The sequence below is a fragment of the Aquarana catesbeiana genome, linkage group LG03 (assembly GCF_042186555.1).
Source record: "Aquarana catesbeiana isolate 2022-GZ linkage group LG03, ASM4218655v1, whole genome shotgun sequence".
NCBI lineage: Eukaryota > Metazoa > Chordata > Amphibia > Anura > Ranidae > Aquarana > Aquarana catesbeiana.
In genome coordinates, this window is record NC_133326.1 from 467,382,857 (window position 1) to 467,403,926 (window position 21,070).

The 21,070-nt window shown below is 45.4% G+C and overlaps 1 protein-coding gene across 2 annotated transcripts in view; it reads left to right on the forward strand.

Moving 5' to 3' along the window:
* HAUS1 (HAUS augmin like complex subunit 1) overlaps window positions 1–17,049 on the forward strand; it is an 82,752-nt gene extending 65,703 nt beyond the window's left edge. Inside the window, exons 7-10 of one of the 2 annotated variants that reach the window (XM_073620854.1) lie at window positions 11,845–11,916; window positions 14,423–14,470; window positions 14,620–14,716; window positions 14,821–17,049. In XM_073620854.1, coding sequence (XP_073476955.1) covers window positions 11,845–11,916; window positions 14,423–14,470; window positions 14,620–14,706 — 207 coding nt within the window. In that variant the 3' untranslated portion in view covers window positions 14,707–14,716; window positions 14,821–17,049. The remainder of the gene's footprint in view (window positions 1–11,844; window positions 11,917–14,422; window positions 14,471–14,619; window positions 14,717–14,820) is intronic. The other variant, XM_073620855.1, reaches the window with a different exon arrangement.
* Window positions 17,050–21,070: the final 4,021 nt, after the last annotated feature.

Consider the following 21,070-nt stretch of genomic DNA (forward strand, 5'->3'; position numbering starts at 1 on the left):
AGCATTGGGTAGCAAGGCTTTTAGCCAGACTACATCGCTCAGCGGGCAGTGTTCATTTGTATACCTCACACCTTGTTGCTTTGCACTATGGGTAGAAGAGGTTCAAGCACCCCAGGAACCAGAGACACTAGGGGATCTCGTTCAGGTTCTGAGGGCCCCCTGTCGGCAGCATCCCCCCCCCCTAAAGATGGGCCAGGGACGGCTAGCCAGGGAGAGCCATCGGGGTCAGGGGCTACACCTGCTTCTGGCACTTCAGCCCCTGTATATATTACACAAGAGGTTTTTTCCTCAACCATTAATGGTCTAGAGCAGGGGTCTCAAACTGGCGGCCCTCCAGCTGTTGCCAAACTACAAGTCCCATGAGGCATTGCAAGGCTGACAGTTATAAACTTGACTCCCACAGACAGAGGCATGATGGGACTTGTAGTTTCACAACAGCTGGAGGGCCACCAGTTTGAGACCCCTGGTCTAGAGGAAAGATTAATGGCCGTGATTACGTCTTCACTCAGTGGAAGAAAACGCACTAGGCTTTCCTCTGTTCCCCAAGACCCTCAGACAGAGGAGCTCTGGGATAAAGGAGATGAATCCCTTTCAGAGGATCGGGATGGGATGGATGATTCCTCTTCGGAGGATTCAGGTGGAGAGGGACCCTCTGCGACTTCCCAAGAGGAGAAAGTCTTAGTGCAAATCCTCCCTGGATTGGTCCGCTCCACATTTAAGTTGCCCATACCTGAAACTGCTAAAGAATCCTCTTCTGCTTTGGGGTCACTGAAACCTTTCCAAGCAGCACATGATTTTCCTGTTCATACTTTACTTGAAAAGCTTATTTATTCTGAGTGGGATCACCCAGACAAACGTTTTTTTCCGCCGAGAAAGTTTTCAACACTTTATCCGATGGAAGAAAAGTTTATTAAAATGTGGGGAATACCAGCTATTGATGCCGCCATTTCCTCCGTAAATAATAGCCTGACTTGTCCTGTAGACAATGCTCAGATGCTCAGGGATCCTGTAGATAAAAGGATGGAATCCCTATTGAAGGATGTTTTCTCCTTAGCAGGATCAGTGGCCCAACCTGCAGTAGCAGCGATTGGAGTCTGTCAATACTTAAGAGACCATGTTAAGCAGGTCATCAAAGTATTACCTGAACAGCAGGCCCAGGGGTTTGCTAACCTTCCAGCGGCCTTATGCTTTGTGGTTGATGCCATTAGAGATTCTATCGTGCAAACCTCCCGTCTTTCACTGGGGTTGGTGCATATACATAGAATCCTATGGTTGAAAAATTGGTCAGCCGAAGCACCATGTAAGAAGCTACTGGCTGGGTTTTCATTTCGTGGTGCAAGGTTGTTTGGAGAGGACTTGGATAACTATATCAAGAGAATCTCTTGTGGGAAAAGCACTCTCTTACCTGTCAAGAAGAAAAGTAAGCGTCCCTCTTTCAAACGGACTCTTTTCCCAGCGCCGGGGGCTTCAGCCTCCAGGCAGTCTCGACGGCCGCCTCCATCGGGGTCCAGAGACAAGAGTCAACCCCAGGGACAAAAGAAGTCCTGGGGAAAGAAGCCTACTAGGCAAAACACTAAGACCTCTGCATGAGGGGGCGCCCCCGCTCACTCGAGTGGGGGGAAGACTGCGACAGTTCTCAGAGCTCTGGCAGGAGGACTTCCAGGACAGATGGGTAATCTCCACGGTAACCTTAGGGTACAAGCTGGAGTTTCAGGAATTCCCCTCTCCTCGGTTCCTCAGATCAAATGTTCCCAGAGACCCAGAGAAGAAGCAGTCGCTCCTTCTAGCGTTAGAGCGACTTTTGTTGCAGGAGGTCATTATGATAGTTCCCGCAAAGGACCAGGGATTGGGCTTCTATTCCAACCTTTTTACGGTCCAAAAGCCAAATGGGGATGTCAGGCCCATTCTGGACTTAAGGGATCTGAACCGATTCCTAAGGATTCAATCCTTCCGCATGGAATCAATTCGAACAGTAGTTCCCACCCTGCAGGGAGGAGAATTTCTGGCATCAATAGACATCAGAGATGCATATTTGCATGTGCCCATTTTTCCTGCTCATCAGAAGTTTCTGCGCTTCGAGGTAGGAGGGCGCCATTTCCAGTTTGTGGCTCTGCCTTTCGGGATAGCCACTGCACCTCGAGTGTTCACAAAGATCTTGGCTCCTCCTCTGGCCAGATTAAGGGCTCAGGGTATAGCTGTCATAGCATACCTAGACGACCTGCTCTTGATAGACCGGTCGGTAGCCTCTTTGAAGGGAAACTTGAGGACCACGGTCAGGTATCTAGAACACCTGGGTTGGATCCTCAACTTAGAAAAGTCTTTCCTAAAACCAGTAAGAAGACTGGAGTATTTAGGTCTGATTATAGATACAAGCCAGGAGAAGATATTTCTACCCCAGGCAAAGATCACTGCTTTGAGAGAGCTGATTCTGACAGTAAGGACCAAGAAAGGTCCTTCAGTCCGCCTTTGTATGAGGCTACTAGGGAAGATGGTGTCTTCATTCGAAGCAGTTCCCTATGCTCAGTTTCACTCAAGAATGCTGCAACACAGTATTCTGTCGACCTGGAACAAGAAGGTTCAGGCATTAGACTTTCCGATGCACCTGTCGCATGCGGTGCGTCAGAGCCTCAATTGGTGGCTCATACCCGAAAACCTGCAGAAGGGGAAATCCTTTCTACCGGTTACCTGGACGGTGGTAACAACAGATGCCAGTCTGTCAGGTTGGGGAGCAGTTCTGGAACAGGCTGCGGTCCAAGGGGTATGGTCCAAGACATAGAGGACCTTACCCATCAACATTCTGGAGATCCGGGCGATACATCTAGCTCTAAAAGCCTGGACTATCAGGCTACAGGGTTGTCCGGTCAGGATCCAGTCCAACAATGCCACAGCAGTGGCTTATGTCAATCATCAGGGAGGCACCCGGAGCCGAGCTGCTCAAAAAGAGGTGAACCAGATCTTAGTCTGGGCAGAGATGCATGTGCCATGCATATCGGCAGTTTTCATCCCGGGAATAGAAAATTGGCAAGCGGACTATCTAAGTCGCCAGCAGTTACTTCCAGGGGAATGGTCTCTGCATCCCGACGTCTTTTGGGCCATATGCCAAAGATGGGGGGTTCCAGATGTAGATCTCTTTGCATCCCGATTCAACAAAAAGATAGACAGATTTGTGGCAAGGACAAAAGATCCTCTTGCATGCGGGACGGATGCGTTGGTGATTCCGTGGCATCGGTTCTCACTGATTTACGCATTCCCGCCTATTCTGCTACTACCACGACTCCTTCGCAGGATCAGGCAGGAAAGGAAGTCGGTACTTCTGGTGGCCCCCGCTTGGCCCAGAAGGACTTGGTACGCCCAGACCTGTTATCTCAAGGTCCAGTGTTCCATCCTGCCTTACAAACGCTAAATTTGACGGTTTGGCTATTGAGACCCACGTTCTGAAGAGTCGTGGGCTCTCAGGTCCTGTCATATCTACCTTGATTAATGCAAGGAAGCCAGCTTCCAGGATGATTTATCATAGAGTCTGGAAGGCTTATATAACCTGGTGTGAATCCAGAGGTTGGCATCCCAGGAAATATGTCATAGGTAGAATCCTTGATTTTCTACAGATGGGATTAGAGATGAAGCTGGCCTTGAGTACCATCAAGGGCCAGGTCTCTGCTTTTATCAGTATTATTTCAGCGGCCACTTGCTTCGCATTTTTTGGTCCGAAACTTTATGCAGGGGGTGATGCGTCTTAATCCTCCGGTTAAAGCGCCCCTAAACCCCTGGGACTTGAATTTGGTCCTGGCTGTGTTACAGAAACAGCCTTTTGAACCACTAAGTCAGATTCCTTTGGTCTTGTTGACAAGGAAATTAATTTTTCTGGTGGCCATCTCTTCTGCTAGAAGAGTATCAGAATTAGCAGCTCTTTCCTGTAAGGAGCCTTATTTGATTATACACAAGGATAGAGTGGTACTACGCCCTCATCCTAGTTTTTTACCGAAGGTGGTTTCTGATTTTCATTTAAACCAAGACATTGTTCTACCTTCCTTTTTTCCAGATCCCTGTTCTCCGGAAGAGAGATCTCTACATTCGTTGGATGTAGTAAGAGCAGTTAAGGCCTATCTAGGGGCAACTACTCAGATCCGCAAGACGGATGTTTTGTTTGTGCTGCCAGAGGGTCCCAATAGAGGACAGGCAGCGTCAAAAGCTACCATTTCTAAATGGATTCGACAGTTGATCATTCAAGCTTACGGTTTGAAACAGAAGATTCCTCCGTTTCAGATCAGGGCACATTCCACAAGGGCTATTGGTGCTTCTTGGGCAGTGCATCACCGGGCCTCTATGGCTCAAATCTGCAAGGCCGCAACCTGGTCTTCAGTTCATACATTCACCAGATTCTATCAGGTGGATGTGAGAAGGCATGAGGATATCGCCTTTTGGGCGTAGTGTGCTGCAGGCAGCGGTACAGGGTCCTCAGGTCTGATTGCACCCTACTTGGTCGTGGTTCCCCCCCTCAGGTAGCATTGCTCTGGGACATCCCATCAGTAATTACTGTGGCTCTGTGTCCCGTGATGTTCGAGAAAGAAAATAGGATTTTTTAAAACAGCTTACCTGTAAAATCCTTTTCTTTCGAAGGACATCACGGGACACAGAGGTCCCGCCCCTCTTCTAATACACTATATTGCTTGGCTACAAAACTGAGGTATCCCTGCAAGGGGGAGGGATTATATAGGGGGTTGAACTTCCTGATAGGGTGTGCCAGTGTCCAATCACCAGTGATACCTATATAACCCATCAGTAATTACTGTGGCTCTGTGTCCCGTGATGTCCTTTGAAAGAAAAGGATTTTACAGGTAAGCTGTTTTAAAAAATCCTATTTTCGAGGTGTCAGGTAAGTAAAACGGGGGGGGCTGGGGGCGGCGGTATTGTCAGAAGTTTTTTCACCTTAATGCATAGAATGCATTAAGGTGAAAAAATTTTTACCTTTACAACCCCTTTAAGGTAAATGCATGCTATGCCTATTGTGACCACCGGGGGCTGCCAAGAGCACATACCTTCACATGCTGATGTCGGTCTCAGTGTTCTCACGCTGCACAGCGTCTCCGGCCGGCTCCAGGTAGGATGGGATGGGGGGATTTCTCCTGTACGAATGTTCCCCCCAGGCTAGGGGGAGGCCACAGGTGTCTAACGCGGTTCTACACCGCTCGAGCACTGCTGCCGCCATTTGCAGGCTACAGGCACATCACTACTGGCCTCTCTCCTTCCTCCCCCTCCCTCAGCCTTCCTCCATATTGTTTCCGGAGGGTCGGCCAGCGCGGAAAGCTCTCGTCTTTTTAAAATTCGAGGGGGGGGCGGGGCGTCGGCACAGGTGCTTAGATGCCCACTGAGGCCAGCTGCAGGCTATTTAAAGCACTCTGTACAGGTGCACACAGCCTTCTGGAGGGACACAGAGCTGACGGTCGCATGTAAGGTGGGACACAGGCATTCTCCTAGGCAGCATTTACTAAGGTAACACCAGACTGGGCATTTGGTAGCAGAGCTTTTAGCCGGACTACATCGCTCAGCAGTCAGTGTTCATTTTGTGATACCTCCACCTTGTTGCTTTGCACTATGGGTAGAAGAGGTTCAAACACCCCAAGAACCAGAGACTCTAGGGGATCTCGGTCAGGTTCTGAGGACCCCCTTTCTGCAGAATCCTCCCCCCCCTGAGGGGCCAGGACGGCTAGCCAGAGGGAGCCATTGGGGTCATGGGCTATACCTGCCTCCGGCACTTCAGCCCCTGTATACATTACACAGGAGGTTTTTTCCTCAGCCATTAGTGGTTTAGAGGAGAGATTAATGGCCGTGATTACATCTTCACTCAGTGGAAGAAAACGCACTAGGCCTTCCTCTGTTTCCCAAGACCCTCAGGAAGAGGAGCTCTGGGATAAAAGAGAGGAATCCCTTTCAGAGGATCAGGATGGGACGGATAATTCCTCTTCTGAGGAATCAGGTGGAGAGGGGCCCTCTGCGACTTCCCAGGAGGAGAAAGTCTTAGTGCAGATCCTTACTGGATTGGTCCGCTCCACATTTAAGCTGCCCGTATCTGAATCATTTACAGAACCCTCTTCTTCTTTGGGGTCACTGAAGCCTCCTCTAACAGCACATGCTTTTCCTGTTCATAATTTACTTGAAAAGCTCATTAATTCTGAGTGGGATCACCCAGACAAACGTTTTTTTTTCCGCCGAAAAAGTTTTCAACACTTTATCCGATGGAAGAAAAGTTTATTAAAATGTGGGGAATACCGGCCATTGATGCTGCCATTTCCTCCGTAAACAATAGTCTGACTTGTCCTGTAGACAATGCTCAGGGATCCTGTAGATAAAAAGATGGAATCCCTATTGAAGGATGTTTTCTCCTTGGCAGGTTCAGTGGCTCAACCTGCAGTTGCAGTGATTGGAGTCTGTCAGTACTTAAGAGACCATGTTAAGCAGGTCATCAAAGTATTACCTGAAGAGCAGGCCCAGGGGTTGGCTAACCTTTCTGCGGCCTTATGTTACGTTGTTGACGCCATCAGAGATTCTATCGTGCAAACCTCTCGTCTTTCACTGGGGTTGGTGCATATACGTAGAATGCTGTGGTTGAAAAATTGGTCAGCCGAAGCACCATGTAAGAAGCTGCTGGCTGGGTTTCCGTTTCGTGGTGCAAGGTTGTTTTGGAGAGGACTTGGATGAATATATCAAGAAAATCTCTGGTGGGAAAAGTACTCTTACCTGTCAAGAAGAAGAGTAAGCGTCCCTCTTTTAAACGGACTCTTTCCCCAGCACCAGGGGCCTCAGCCTCCAGGCAGTCTCGATGGCCTCCTCCTCCTGGGTTCAGAAACAAGAGTCAACCCCAGGAACAAAAGAAGTCCTGGGGGAAGAAGCCTACTAGGCAAAACACTAAGACCTCTTCATGAAGGGGTGCCCCCGCTCGCTCGAGTAGGGGGAAGACTGCGACAGTTCTCAGAGCTCTGGCAGGAGGACTTCCAGGACAGATGGGTAATCTCCACAGTAACCTTAGGGTACAAGCTGGAGTTTCAGGAATTTCCCTCTCCTCGGTTCCTCAGATCAGGTGTCCCCAGAGACCCAGAGAAGAAGCAGTCGCTCCTTCTAGCGTTAGAGCAACTTTTGTCGCAAGAGGTCATTATGATGGTTCCCGCAAAGGACCAGGGATTGGGCTTCTATTCCAACCTTTTTACGGTCCAAAAACCAAATGGGGATGTCGGACCCATTCTGGATTTAAGGGATCTGAACCGATTCCTGAGGCTTCAGTCTTTCCGCATGGAATCAATTCAGACAGTAGTCTCCACCCTGCAGGGAGGAGAATTTCTGGCATCGATAGACATCAGAGATGCATATCTGCATGTGCCCATTTTTCCTGCTCATCAGAAGTTTCTGCGCTTCGAGATAGGAGGGCGCCATTTCCAGTTTGTGGCTCTGCCTTTTGGAATAGCCACTGCACCTCGGGTGTTCACAAAGGTCTTGGCCCCTCCGCTGGCCAGATTAAGGGCTCAGGGTATAGCTGTCATAGCATACCTAGATGACCTGCTACTGATAGACCGGTCGGTAGCCTCCTTGAACGGCAACTTGAGAACCACAATCAAGTATCTGGAACACCTAGGTTGGATCCTCAACCTAGAAAAATCTTTCCTAAAACCAGTAAGAAGACTGGAGTATTTAGGTCTGATCATAGATACAAGCCAGGAGAAAGTATTTCTACCTCAGGCAAAGATCGCTGCTTTAAGGGAGCTGATTCTGGCAGTCAGGACCAAGAAAGGTCCTTCTGTCCGCCTTTGTATGAGGCTGCTAGGGAAGATGGTGTCTTCATTCGAGGCAGTTCTGTATGCTCAGTTTCATTCAAGACTGCTGCAACACCGTATTCTGTCAGCCTGGAACAGGAAGGTTCAGGCATTAGACTTTCCGATGCACCTGTCTCATGCGGTGAGTCAGAGCCTCAATTGGTGGCTCATTCCCGAAAACCTGCAGAAGGGGAAATCCTTTCTGCCAATTACCTGGACGGTGGTAACAGATGCCAGTCTGACAGGTTGGGGAGCAGTTCTGGAACAGGCTGCAGTTCAGGGGGTATGGTCCAAGATAGAGGACCTTACCCATCAACATTCTGGAAATCCGTGCTGTAGGTCTAGCCCTAAAGGCCTGGACTATCAGGCTACAGGGTTGCCCGGTCAGGATCCAGTCCGACAATGCCACAGCAGTGGCCTATGTCAGTCATCAGGGAGGCACCAGGAGCCGAGCTGCTCAAAAAGAGGTGAACCAGATCTTAGTCTGGGCAGAGAGACATGTGCCAGGCATATCGGCAGTTTTCATTCCGGGGATAGAGAACTGGCAGGCGGACTATTTAAGTCGCCAGAAGTTACTTCCAGGGGAATGGTCTCTACATCCCGACGTTTTTTGGAACATATGCCAAAGATGGGGGGTCCCAGATGTGGATCTCTTTGTATCCCGATTCAACAAAAAGATAGACAGATTTGTGGCAAGAACAAGAGATCTTCCTGCATGCGGGACGGATGCGTTGGTGATTCCGTGGCATCGGTTCTCACTGATTTATGCATTCCCGCCTATTCTGCTACTGCCGCGACTTCTTCGCAGGATCAGGCAGGAAAGGAAGTCAGTACTTCTGGTGGCCCCCGCTTGGCACAGGACGTGGTATGCGGAAATAGTAAGGATGACGGTAGGTTCCCCGTGGACACTACCGGTACGACCAGACCTGTTATCTCAGGGTCCAGTGTTCCATCCTGCCTTACAAACGCTAAATTTGACGGTTTGGCTATTGAGACCCACGTTCTGAAGAGTCGTGGGCTTTCAGGTTCTGTGATAGCTACCTTGATTAATGCAAGGAAGCCAGCTTCCAGAATGATTTACCATAGAGTCTGGAAAGCTTATGTATCCTGGTGTGAATCCAGGGGTTGGCATCTCAGAAAATATGTGATAGGTAGAATTCTTGATTTTCTACAATTGGGTTTAGAGATGAAGCTGGCCTTGAATACCATCAAGGGCCAGGTCTCGGCCTTATCAGTATTATTTCAACAACCATTTGCTTTGCATTCTTTGGTCCGTAACTTTATACAGGGGGTAACGCATCTTAATCCTCCGGTGAGGGCGCCCCTAAATCCCTGGGACTTGAACTTGGTTCTGGCTGTGTTACAGAAACAGCCTTTTGAACCAATAAGTCAGATTCCTTTGGCCTTGTTGACAAGGAAGTTAATTTTTCTGGTAGCCATTTCTTCTGCTAGAAGAGTATCAGAATTAGCAGCCCTTTCCTGTAAGGAGCCTTATTTGATTGTACACAAGGATAGAGTGGTACTGCGCCCTCATCCTAGTTTTTTACCAAAGGTGGTTTCTGTTTTTCATTTAAACCAGGACATTGTTTTGCCTTCCTTTTTTCCAGATACCTGTTCTCCGGAAGAGAGATCACTACATTCGTTGGATGTAGTAAGAGCAGTCAGGGTCTATCTCGAGGCAACTGCTCAGATTCGCAAAACGGATGTTTTGTTCGTGCTGCCAGAGGGTCCCAATAGAGGACAAGGCAGCGTCAAAAGCTACAATTTCTAAATGGATTCGACAGTTGATTATTCAAGCTTACAGTTTGAAACAGAAGATTCCTCCGGTTCAGATTAGGGCACATTCCACAAGGGCTATTGGTGCTTCTTGGGCAGTGCATCACCGGGCCTCTATGGCTCAGATCTGCAAGGCCGCAACCTGGTCTTCAGTCCATACATTCACCAGATTCTATCAGGTGGATGTGAGAAGGCATGAGGATATTGCCTTTGGGCGTAGTTTGCTGCAGGCAGAGGTACAGGGTCCTCAGGTCTGATTACACCCTACTTGGTCGTGGTCCCCCCCCCTCAGATAGCATTGCTCTGGGACATCCCATTAGTAATTACTGTGGCTCTGTATCCTGTGATGTTCGAGAAAGAAAATAGGATTTTTTTAAACGGCTTACCTGTAAAATCTTTTTCTTTCGATGGACATCACGGGACACAGAGGTTCCGCCCCTCTTCTAATACACTATATTGCTTGGCTACAAAACTGAGGTATCCCTGCAAGGGGAGGGATTATATAGGGGGTTGAACTTTCTGATAGGGTGTGCCAGTGTCCAATCACCAGTGATACCTATATAACCCATCAGTAATTACTGTGGCTCTGTGTCCCGTGATGTCCATCGAAAGAAAATTATTTTACAGGTAAGCTGTTTTAAAAAATCCTATTTTTGTTGGTAAATAGACACAGGAATATGTTCATTGGTATATTTAACAGGCCTAAAGAGAGCAAATGGGATACCTTTTTATTGTATGTACACACACGTACGTTAAAGTCAGCAAGTGGAGCCTTAAAGGAGAAGTGCAGCCAAAGCTCGTTTGACTGTACTTTTTCCTGTGGATTATAGGAGTGCAGTGCGTTCTGCACTCCTGTGACCTGTTTTCAGCAGACAGCAGGTTGAATTTACAGACCCATTCCAGGCTCAAGGAAGATTGTGACTATATGGTCGGGATATGCCCACATTGCCCACATACCTGGACCGGCACCTGGCTCAGCCTCTCAGTGAGCTGCTCCCGCCCCCTCGACAGCCCAAGAGCTCCAGTGAGTGCGGGGGGGCAGAGCAGACAGCCAGCGACTGACAGTCACCAACTCTTCTTTTTTTTTTTTTTTTTCTCAGGGGGCTCTGGAAACTGAGCGATCAGCGGTGTTTGATTGCTCAGTTCGCAGTCTTAAGCCACATAAACACTATTGGGTTTTCTGCAGATAATTTTTTTCGGGGGGGGAGAACGGAACAGGACAGATGCAGCATTGGACTGCCGACCTCTTTCCTCATTGGCTAACAGTTTGATTGTCTCAGCCAATCAGATGGGAGCGTTGGCCGAGGCGCTAGTGGACATCGCTGGATTGAGAGGGGGCTCAAGTAGGTATTGGGGCGGCTGAGTGGGGCTCTGCACACAGAAGGCTTTCTATCTTAATGCATAGAATGCATTAAAATAAAAAATCTTCTGCCTTTACAGCCACTTAAAGAAAACCTTTACTAACCTGTGTTCCAATTGCTGACTGTGCCTTCCAACAAAGCTACTTGCCTGACTTATTGCAGAGTAGTGGCTTTAATAGTTTTTGTGGCATTCTGAAGTAGCTTTTTTTGCTGAGTGCTGCTTCTAGTTGGTGAAATAAAGTATTAAAGCTGGGGCAGCCAGGTACTTAGCCAGCCATTGCTGACCTCAATCCTAAATGCTATGTTTTTCTCAATGCAGTAGTACTTTAAATTTGTAGAACTCTATAGTCCAATGTTATCTATGTATTTAAAAAGCTGGTCTCCTTGCCCATGCAGGGCAAAATAACACTGTCTCTGGAAAGGGCATCCTGACCTTGAGGATAACTGTTAAGTCAGCTGTCTTCCCCATGATTGTGTAACCTACTGAACCAGACTGAGACCATTTAAAGGCTCAGGAAACCTTTTACAGGTGTTTTGAGTTAATTAGGTGATTAGAGTGTGACACCATGAGTCTACAATATTGAACTTTTTTCATAATATTCTAATTTTCTGAGATACTGAATTGTGAGTTTTCACTAGCTGTAAGCCATAATAATCAAAATTAAAAAAGAAATGTGTGAAATATCACTCTGTGTGTAATGAATCAATTTAAAATACGAATTTCACTTATTTAATTACTGACATAAATTAACTTTTTGATTATTTAAATGTTTTTTGGGATGCACCTGTATATTGAAAAATCACTGTCACTAGAGACACAGAAATGGCCTACATTGTCATTATCAGTTCAATAGATCAGTATGTTTTTTGCTGATTGTAATGTTTTAATCTTTAATGTTTTGCAGACGCTGGCAGAGCTGAAAACACAATCCACAGCTACAAAAGAAAAGCTTAAATCTTACCTAGACTTGGCTCCAGTAAGTTTTGTATTGATTTACTTTATATTTTAAGGTATATAGAATTTTAAGGCAAAGCTTTGGCATTGAGAGTTTTACAAAGCTTGCCTGCCCCTTTCTAATGGCCATTGAAACAGCCTATCGTATGGGGCAATAGGAATGTGTGTAGGTGGGGTGTATAGTAACAGTAACACCTGACCTTGCCTAAAAGCCCTTTAGAAAGGCCTGGAAATTGGCCGTAACAGCAGGGTATTCATCTGCTGTAGGTACTGGTGCCTGCAGTATTCACCTGCGAGTGTTTGTTTTTTTTTTTTTTTTTGTTTTTTTTATGGCATGTCTCTAGCAAGTTGGGGAAATGTACCCTTTAAACACATTCTTTCAGTGTAATCTTTATTTGAGAACTGTCTGATTTGTACATGTGAATATAATCAGCATAATGTGCTCATTGCATATGCAGTTTGAGCGCATGGCTTAATCTCAGTGCCTGTTTTTAACAGCCGTTTCTTCGCAAGGTCTTTAGCTGCTTGCTGGCCATCAATTGACGGCCAGGCGGCGCAGCTCTCGTGGGGGGCGTCATATGACGTCCTCGCTTTCCCAGCCCACCAGGGGGCGCGTGCGCACCGCCGACGGCGATCGCACGCGCCCGCCGTGTCACTGGGCACCCGGTGCGCGTGCCCGGCGGCCGCGATGCCCGCCAGGCACCCGCGATTACCGGTAACACAGCAGGACCGTGGATCTGTGTGTGTAAACACAGATCCATGGTCCTGTCAGAGGAGAGGAGACCGATGGTGTGTTCCTAGTACAGAGGAACACCGATCGGTCTCCTCCCCTAGTGAGTCCCCACCCCCTACAGTTAGAATCACTCCCTAGCAAACACAGTTAACCCCTCGATCACCACCTAATGTTAACCCCTTCCCTGCCTGTCACATTTATACAGTAATCAATGCATTTTTATAGCACGGATCGCTGTATAAATGTGAATGGTCCCAAATATGTGTCAAAAGTGTCCGATATGTCCGCCGCAATATCGCAGTCACGATAAAAATCGCAGATCGCCGCCATTACTAGTAAAAAAATAAAAATGTTATAAATCTATCCCCTATTTTGTAGACGCTATAACTTTTGCGCAAACCAATCTATATACGCTTATTGCGATATTTTTTTTTTTTTTTTTTTACCAAAAATATGTACAAGAATACTTATCGGCCTAAACTGAGAAAAAAATTTGTTTTAAAGAAAAAAAATTGGATATATATTATCGCAAAAGGTAAAAATTATTTTTTTTTTTTTTTAAACTTGTCACTCTGCTTTTGTTTATAGCGCAAATAAAAACCGCAGAGGTGATCAAATACCACTAAAAGAAAGCTCTATTTGTGGGGAAAAAATAACAATTTCATTTGGGTACAGTGTTGTATGACCGTGCAATTGTCATTCAAAATGTGGCAGTGCTGAAAGCTGAAAAATGGCCTGGGCAGGAAGGGGGCGAAAATGCACTGTATTGAAGTGGTTAAGGAACATAACTTTTATTTTTAATTCAAGATCTTTCTGCCAGTAAGACTCCGTGTATTAGTCCTTGCACGTGATATTAATGTATGACTGCCAGATCTTCTCCTACCAAAAAAGGTGTGTGTCTAGATAGATAGATATTCTCATTGGCTCACTGACTTTGACAGCAGTGGGAGCCAATGCCACTTTGCTGCTGTCTCAGCCAATAAGGAGGAAGAGTCCTGGACAGCCCAGTCTCTTGTGCAACATCGCTGGATTGAGGGGGGCTGCTGCACACAGAATGCTTTTTATCTTGGTAAAGACTATGCATTGCTAATTTGGCTACTAAAAATTAATGATTACCTGGAAAGAAGACTGTAAATACTAAAGCTGGCCATATACTGTTAGATTTCATACTAAACAGTGTGGATGGATGATACTTCCCGGCCTAGGCTATTGCATTTTGACAGCTGTCAGAAAACCCAAACAGTGGATGCAGCTGCTGTTTGGGCAAAAATATCCAAGCAGGCACCTTCAACAAAAGTCATTCAAACAAAGTGGAGCTGGCAGGGCCATCTAAGTACATTTTGGCTGAATTAGCAGGAACTGGCGGACATCGCTCAGTGTATGGCCAACTTTACCTCCTCCAGTTTCCCACTAAGAGAAACTCACTAGTTGAAATCTGTTTGCAAACCAGGGCTTGTGGACGTGTCGCTCTCCTGTGTCCCCCTTACCCGCAAGCCGAATACAACGATTCCTATTGCCGGCTATAGCTGGCGACACTGATCATTCAGGGAAAAAAACATGAAAGGCTGGTTGTACACAAGTCATTTGATTAAAATCAGCTAGCTCATACATGGTTTGAAATTCAGCTGGTCCCTGCTGAATCAGACAGATTTCAATCCATGTATGGCCAGCTTTACAGGTGAACCTTTATTTTAATTATTCGCTGCAAAGTCACTTTCATTTTTGCATTCTAGTGCATAAAATATAATGGTGACAGGTTCTCTTTCATTGACCCGCTGTGACCTTTATCTTCTAGAATCCATCTCTGGTAAAAGTAAAGATTGAAGAGGCAAAAAGGGAACTGGTAAGTTGCTCATTAGCCCAGTAGCTTGCACGTTATAAGTCTATAAAATAATAGTAAAAATTTGGATGGGGGAACATATTTTGCTGATGAATAGTTTTAGATGATGGGAGCTTCAGCCTGGAATAATTTACATCATTATCTTTCTATAGCAGCTGCTTCTGTCCACCAGATGTCTTCACCTCCTCGTGGTGACCAAACAAACTGCAGCAAGTTTGGGATCTCTGGTGTGTCAGTAGCTACAGAAAGGTGTGTGTGTGTGTGTGCCCCCCTCGGCTGTTGAAGCACCCCATTTAATAATTATGCAGGGAGAGTGGCTATCTATATTACCGTTCACTTTTGTCTTCCTCTAGAAAGCAACAGAAGCAGAACTGAACATGAAAGTAGACATGATGGAGTTTGTGCTGCCAGAGCAGAAGAGACGAATCAATTAAACAATGATTTCTGAACCCCCAGCACCAGTGAGAACTTCCTTCTGCAGATATTAGATATCCTGGAGCTGTCTGCTACATAGCCTGTGCACAGACTTGGATGAAGTGTGTATAAAACTGCATATATCTGTGCTGAAGGTGATCTCACTGTTCGTAGGACTGTGTGTGACCTGTTTAGGAAGCATTTAAGTGTGTCTGAGTGACTTAACTACAGGAGATTTCATTGCTAGATCGATTTTGTTATTTTTTTTGTTTTTTTTATTTTAAGTGCACCAATCACTTTACATAATTGGAGGTGTGTTGAGGAAGGCAGATGCTGTGCTTGTTTTTTCCTAGTTATTAAAAATAGAACTTCCTGTTCCTTTTAAAGCATGTTATACAGCACAGTGTTTGTGCTGTGTCATTTGGCCTCCTGTGTTACCTGAAATACCTGGATGATCCTACCTGGTTCTGCCCTCCCCCCTGTAAACTGACCATGGTTTATCATGGACGCCAAGTACTTTTTAGAAGGGTTACAAACCCTTTAAGATAAAATACATAAATACCTATGTTCTCTCACAGAGGGGAATGCTGTTATGCTTCTAGAACCTGTAATTCTACCATAAGACAGAGATGCATAGTTTGGTCGTTAGAGACCCTGTTGCATAAGTCAGCAATTTTAGCAAAGAATGTGCCTGTAAAGAAGATTAAAACAAACACTTCACCAGTCTATGCGCTAGTCAGAAAAAAAATCCCAAGTCCAGCTGGTAATGCTGATTTAAAAAAAGAAAAAAAAAAACACATCTGTCACTAAGGGTGCTGTAGCTCTCTTGTTAATCCATTTGGTGGTGGAATGGGATCTATGCAAACAAAGAAAGGAAGAGTGCACAGCCGCCCTAGTGTGATTCTGTTTATTTAAATAAATTATAAAAACAATCCCTAGAGTGCACTCACATTTTCTGGTACAAATGGAGGCATTTAGTACCTAAGTTCTCCTTTCCCAGATGGCCACTACAGGGGGTGACAAGTGACGGGATGGCAGCTCACGAACAGTCCTGCATAATCTCTGGTGTGTGCTGCAGAACGTGCATGAGCCTGGACCAGCCGGCCTTGCGCTGCAGTGATTGACTGATGAGGAAGGAGACCAGTATGTCAGCCCGCAAGGTTGCTATGACAACATGTTTCAGAGGTGTGGCCTCCTTTTATCAAGTCTTGTCATAGCAACCTAGTGGGCTGACTTACTGGCTTTCCATTGGTTGATCATCGCATCGCATTGGGCAGGTCGGATATTTCCCCAGTTTACTTGTCACCCCCCCTGTAGTGGCCATCTGGGAAAGGAGAACTTATGTACTACATGCCTCCAATCCATGGATTGTTTTTATCAGTTCTTTAAATAAACGGAGTTACACTAGGATGGCCGTGCACTCATTTTTTTTACTTTCTTTCTTTTACATGTAAAGAAGAAAATGCTTGCCTCCTCCCCTGTCCCCTCTCCACAAAGTCTGCCTGGAAACCAACTCTTTAGGAGTGGCAATGTCCTGGGTACCATGAAGCACATTGACTGGTTCCTCATGCTGACCCCCACCTCATTATGGGATATTGGCATAATGTGGAGGCACTATAGGATAGGTATTTCAGTTGTGGTGTTTGTTGTTTTTTTGTTTTTTTTTTGTTTTTTTTTTAGCTAGTCTCTTTAAAATATTTTTAATTTAAAAAAAAAAAAACCTAGATGTAATTGCTTGCATTGCCAAGACAACAAGCATGCATCTGTGAAGCTGGCAAGGATTGTAGTAGACTAATTCTGACACTTCCAGTATGTTGTTTCCCTATCCTCCTCCACATGAATCCATTTTCTTCCACTTTAGTAATGAATATAAACAGTTGTGGGTAAAAGCAGGATTTAATTGAGGTATATAAAGACTTGACTGGTAAAGAGTCTCACTAATCCCGTGAGGGAATGGGATTCCTCAAGATCACCCAAAATCAGGTTTGGGTGCACTTCTCCTGTAAATATCATTTGAGGTTTTAGGAATGTAGTTTTATAGAAATAAGCATTTCTATAGCGGGGGGGGGGGGGGGGACTCAATTTGAATGTTTTTTTTCAACAGGAAATCTTTTATAGTTTTGTAATATAGTATTGTAAATATTCGCTCAACAAAATAAAAACATTAAAATTTATGAGGTGACATGTTGTGTCCTGCCACAGCCCAGTTAAAGTTGGATTTAACACCACCATTAAAGATGTGTTTTGTGACACACAGGCGTTTAAAAAAAAAAAAAAAAACGAACTGTAAAGCTAGTACTGACACCAGGAAAAAAAAACTGTTAAAAATGCGATTTTTATTATTTTTTTTTTCCTCTGCCTCCTCTTCAAAGCAATGGGCTCCCATAGGGAACATTGATATATTATTTTTTTTATTTATTTATTTATTTTTTTTAATAAAGTCTGATCAAGATGATCCGACTTCTGGTGCAACTTGTGTGCTGAGAATCTTGATGGGAAAACCCCACCAAAATGTAAAAAGAAAATTTTTTTTTGTGTGAGATTCTCTTCCCCCCTCCCCAACGATACCAGACCCTTTGGTCTGGTTTGGATCTTATGGGAAACACTCACACAAATGGCATGGGGGTCCCACCCAAGCTCCATACCAGACCCTTATCCAATCACGCAGCCTGGCAGGGTGAGAGAGAGAGAGAGACCTCCCTCCTGTATATTGGCATGGGGTGGGGCCACCTGATGAGGTAATGTGGAAGCCATGCCCCTTGTGACGTCACGCCCAGTGGCTTCCAAATTATGCCATTGGGTGGCCCCGCCCCATGCCTATATAAGTCATTGCAAACTGCGGACTCAGCATTACACCAGGAGATCGTGTTGAGTCAGCATCAGAAGAAGAACAGCGCAAGACGAGCCGGGGCCTTAATAAAATACTCTAAAAACCTGTGTAGTGTGTTTGTTTTTGACACTTTTTTTTTTTTTAGGTGAATGTACCCCATATTCATTCACCTAGGGTGGAGGCCCCCCTTGTTAAAAGGAGGCTTCCAGCCCCTGCCCGCAGACCGACAACCACTGGGCAAGGGTTGTTGGGAAGAGGCCCTTGCCCTCATAAACATGGGGACAAGGTGCTTTGGTCCACCATGTTGAGGGCATGTGGCCTGCTATGATCCAGGGGGGGTGGTGTGAGCGTGTAGCCCCCCTGACCATTTTTTTTTTTTTTGGGGGGGGGGGGGGGGGGGTTCTCCTTAAGATCCATACCAGACTGAAGGGTCTAGTATCGTCTTGGGAACGCTATGCTAAAAAAATTTTTTTTTTACATTTTGGTGAAATCCCCTTTAAGATTCTCAGCACACAAGTAGGATAATCTTGTTCCGACTTCTATTCAAATCAATAGGCTCCCATAGGGAACCATTGATTTTGAAGAGAGGAGGCAGAGAAAAGCCAGATGAGGCTTAATGCTGTGTATACAGCATTAAGCCTCGTTAAACACGCCAAAAAACGCCCCAGCCAAAAACTGCTGCTAACAGCCTATGTGGAAACATAGGATAACATTATAGGGAGTTTATTGACTGTAGAAAAAAAATAAACGTATAAAGCCAAAAATGGCTGCTGTAAAAATGTCCAGTGTGCACGAGGCCTAAGTCATCCCTAGCTGCTTCGTCTTGCATCCTTCCAGGACTGAGCATGTACTGGTATGTGAGTATTCTGTATTGTAATGGGGCCGGTAAACAACAGACTGGGGTCACAGGAAATGGGCAGAATGACAAGGTGATGCTCTGCTCTGAAGAGGATGGCTATCATTGGATCAAGGAGGAAGTTTGGACCATCACTGGAACTTGGAGAGAGTGGGTAAAAGTGGTTCTTTTTTTGGGGTTTTTTTTTGTTCAGCGCACACTACCACAATGCAATGGTGTTAATAGGCCACAGTGGAGACTAGGTATTTTGCTGTGTCTTGCGGTGGGGGTACGCTTAAATAGCTGCCCAGTGTTGTCCCACCACTCCTGGGATGAATCTACCCTTAATGTCTTGGCAATGGGAACCTAGATGACAATCCCCAATCAAAAAGCTACCTCAATGACCCCTGTTGTGGGTGATAAATAGTTTTACTCCTATCCTCAGAAGATTTTGCCAACTCTTTAAGTTCAACATCTTCAGATGCTGTTTTTACATATGGGTGTAACAGAAACAAGTATTTTATCATTTCTAAATTGCACCCCAAACACAGGTAGCAGTTGTGCGTTTTGCCATGCAACAAAACATGCAATGAGCAAACGTGCATATGTACAAAAACGCATAGCAGTAGCGTTGCTCAAGTGTGAATGAGGCCTCAGACGTAAAGTGGATGTAAGCCCCTCACATATGCCCAGTGAAGTGAACTGCCTCAGATAATACACAGAGATGAGACAAATACTCCTACATGTTTTTACTTGTATATCTGCTGTCTTCATCTTTATATACTGTTTAGAGAGTGCACATTGTGTTACAGATTTTCTCTTCCTGTTCAGCACTGGGAGCGGATTATTGGCATACAGCCAAGACAGCTGATTGGAGGAAACGCACACCCCCCCCTCTCCCCATAGGCATAGGCAAAGGAAGAAAGTAAGGTGTAGAGCTGTGCTGTGAGAAGGCCAGCTGTCTGCTAATCTATTTATAGCAACCTCCAGGGAAACATTTAAGGCTGCTTTTATCTCATATGTCAGATAACTTGTCAGAAGTTTCATGCTGATAACAGAGCTACTGAGAAGGAGAAAGCCACAGCACTTAGGTGTCCTTTTATGAAAGTGCGGTAAAATACCGCTTTTCAGTTCTCAGGCATTCTCAGAGGAGCTCGCTCTCCTATGAGTGCCTGTTTATGAAAGTGTGTAGATCGCTTCTCATGCTGAGTTGAGGAGCGATCTACAAACACTGGGAACTCCTCAGAACAGCTCCTCTCACTGTAATCTCGTGTGATGTAGTGGGATTACAGTATGAGGAAGCATAAAAAATACAAAAGTTTAACACACAGCACACATTATTCCCCAACATATTAATAAAGTTAAATTCCCCCTACACAATATACATTAACCTAATTATTAAAAAAAACATTGTTTTTATCAATATTTAAAGATCATACATGTCCCTATTTAAATGTGAATGGTGTATAGTAAATGAATGTAATCCACATATGTAATGCAGCTATACACCAGTCATATAAATGCAAAATACATTTATAATCATTAAAAAATAATTTTAATAAAGTATACAAGTATAAATATTAATAAATTAAAATAAAATATATTTCATAATTGATAAACATAAAAATTGAACTGGTGCAATGCGAGAACACTGCGAATCCACTGCAGGTTCCGGCATCGAACCGACTCGCATGTCACTTCACATTTCCATATGCGAATCGCTGGGGAGTGTCAATACATTGTTAACGACACCCCCAGTTCAGCTTCCATATCACACTGCGAACTGCCAGTTCGGACATGAATCGGATCACATATGTGTGAACACACGTGCGATCCGATTCTGGCAAGAACAGAAAAAAGGGTCCTGTGCGTGTTTGCACCGAATGCGGTGCGATATCAGCCATACTATCTGTACGGTTAATATCGCACCGCACAGACATCGCATGTAATGTGAACATGCAATGCCTGAGCGATGTCTGGCATCGCACAAGTGTGAACCGGGCCTAAAAGTTAACGACACCCCCAAATCAGTTTGCATATTGCAGTGCAATCTGCAAACTCGGACAGGAATCGGATCGCATGGGTGTGAACATCCATGTGATCTGATTCTGCTGCGGACCAAAAAAAGGGTCCTGTACGAGTTTGGTCCGAATGCAATGCAAATTCAGCCATACTATCTGTATGGCTGAAATCGATTCGCACAGAGATCGGATGTGATTTGTACTGCAGTGCGGTGCGAATCACATCCGATCTCGGACACCGCAACAGTGGGAACTGGCCCTAAATCATATTGCATTTGCACCAAAATGGTACAGGACCCTTTATTTGGTCCGCACTGGAATCGTATCGCATGGGTGGGAACACCCATGTGATCCGATTCCTGCACCATTACATGGTTCGCACTGCAATCTGTGAAATGATCTGGGGGTGTCATTAACTTTACATTGACACCCGCAGTGGTACACAGATGTCAATGTAGGTGTGATGTGGAAACCTGCACAGGAAACACGCTGGTTTACGCATC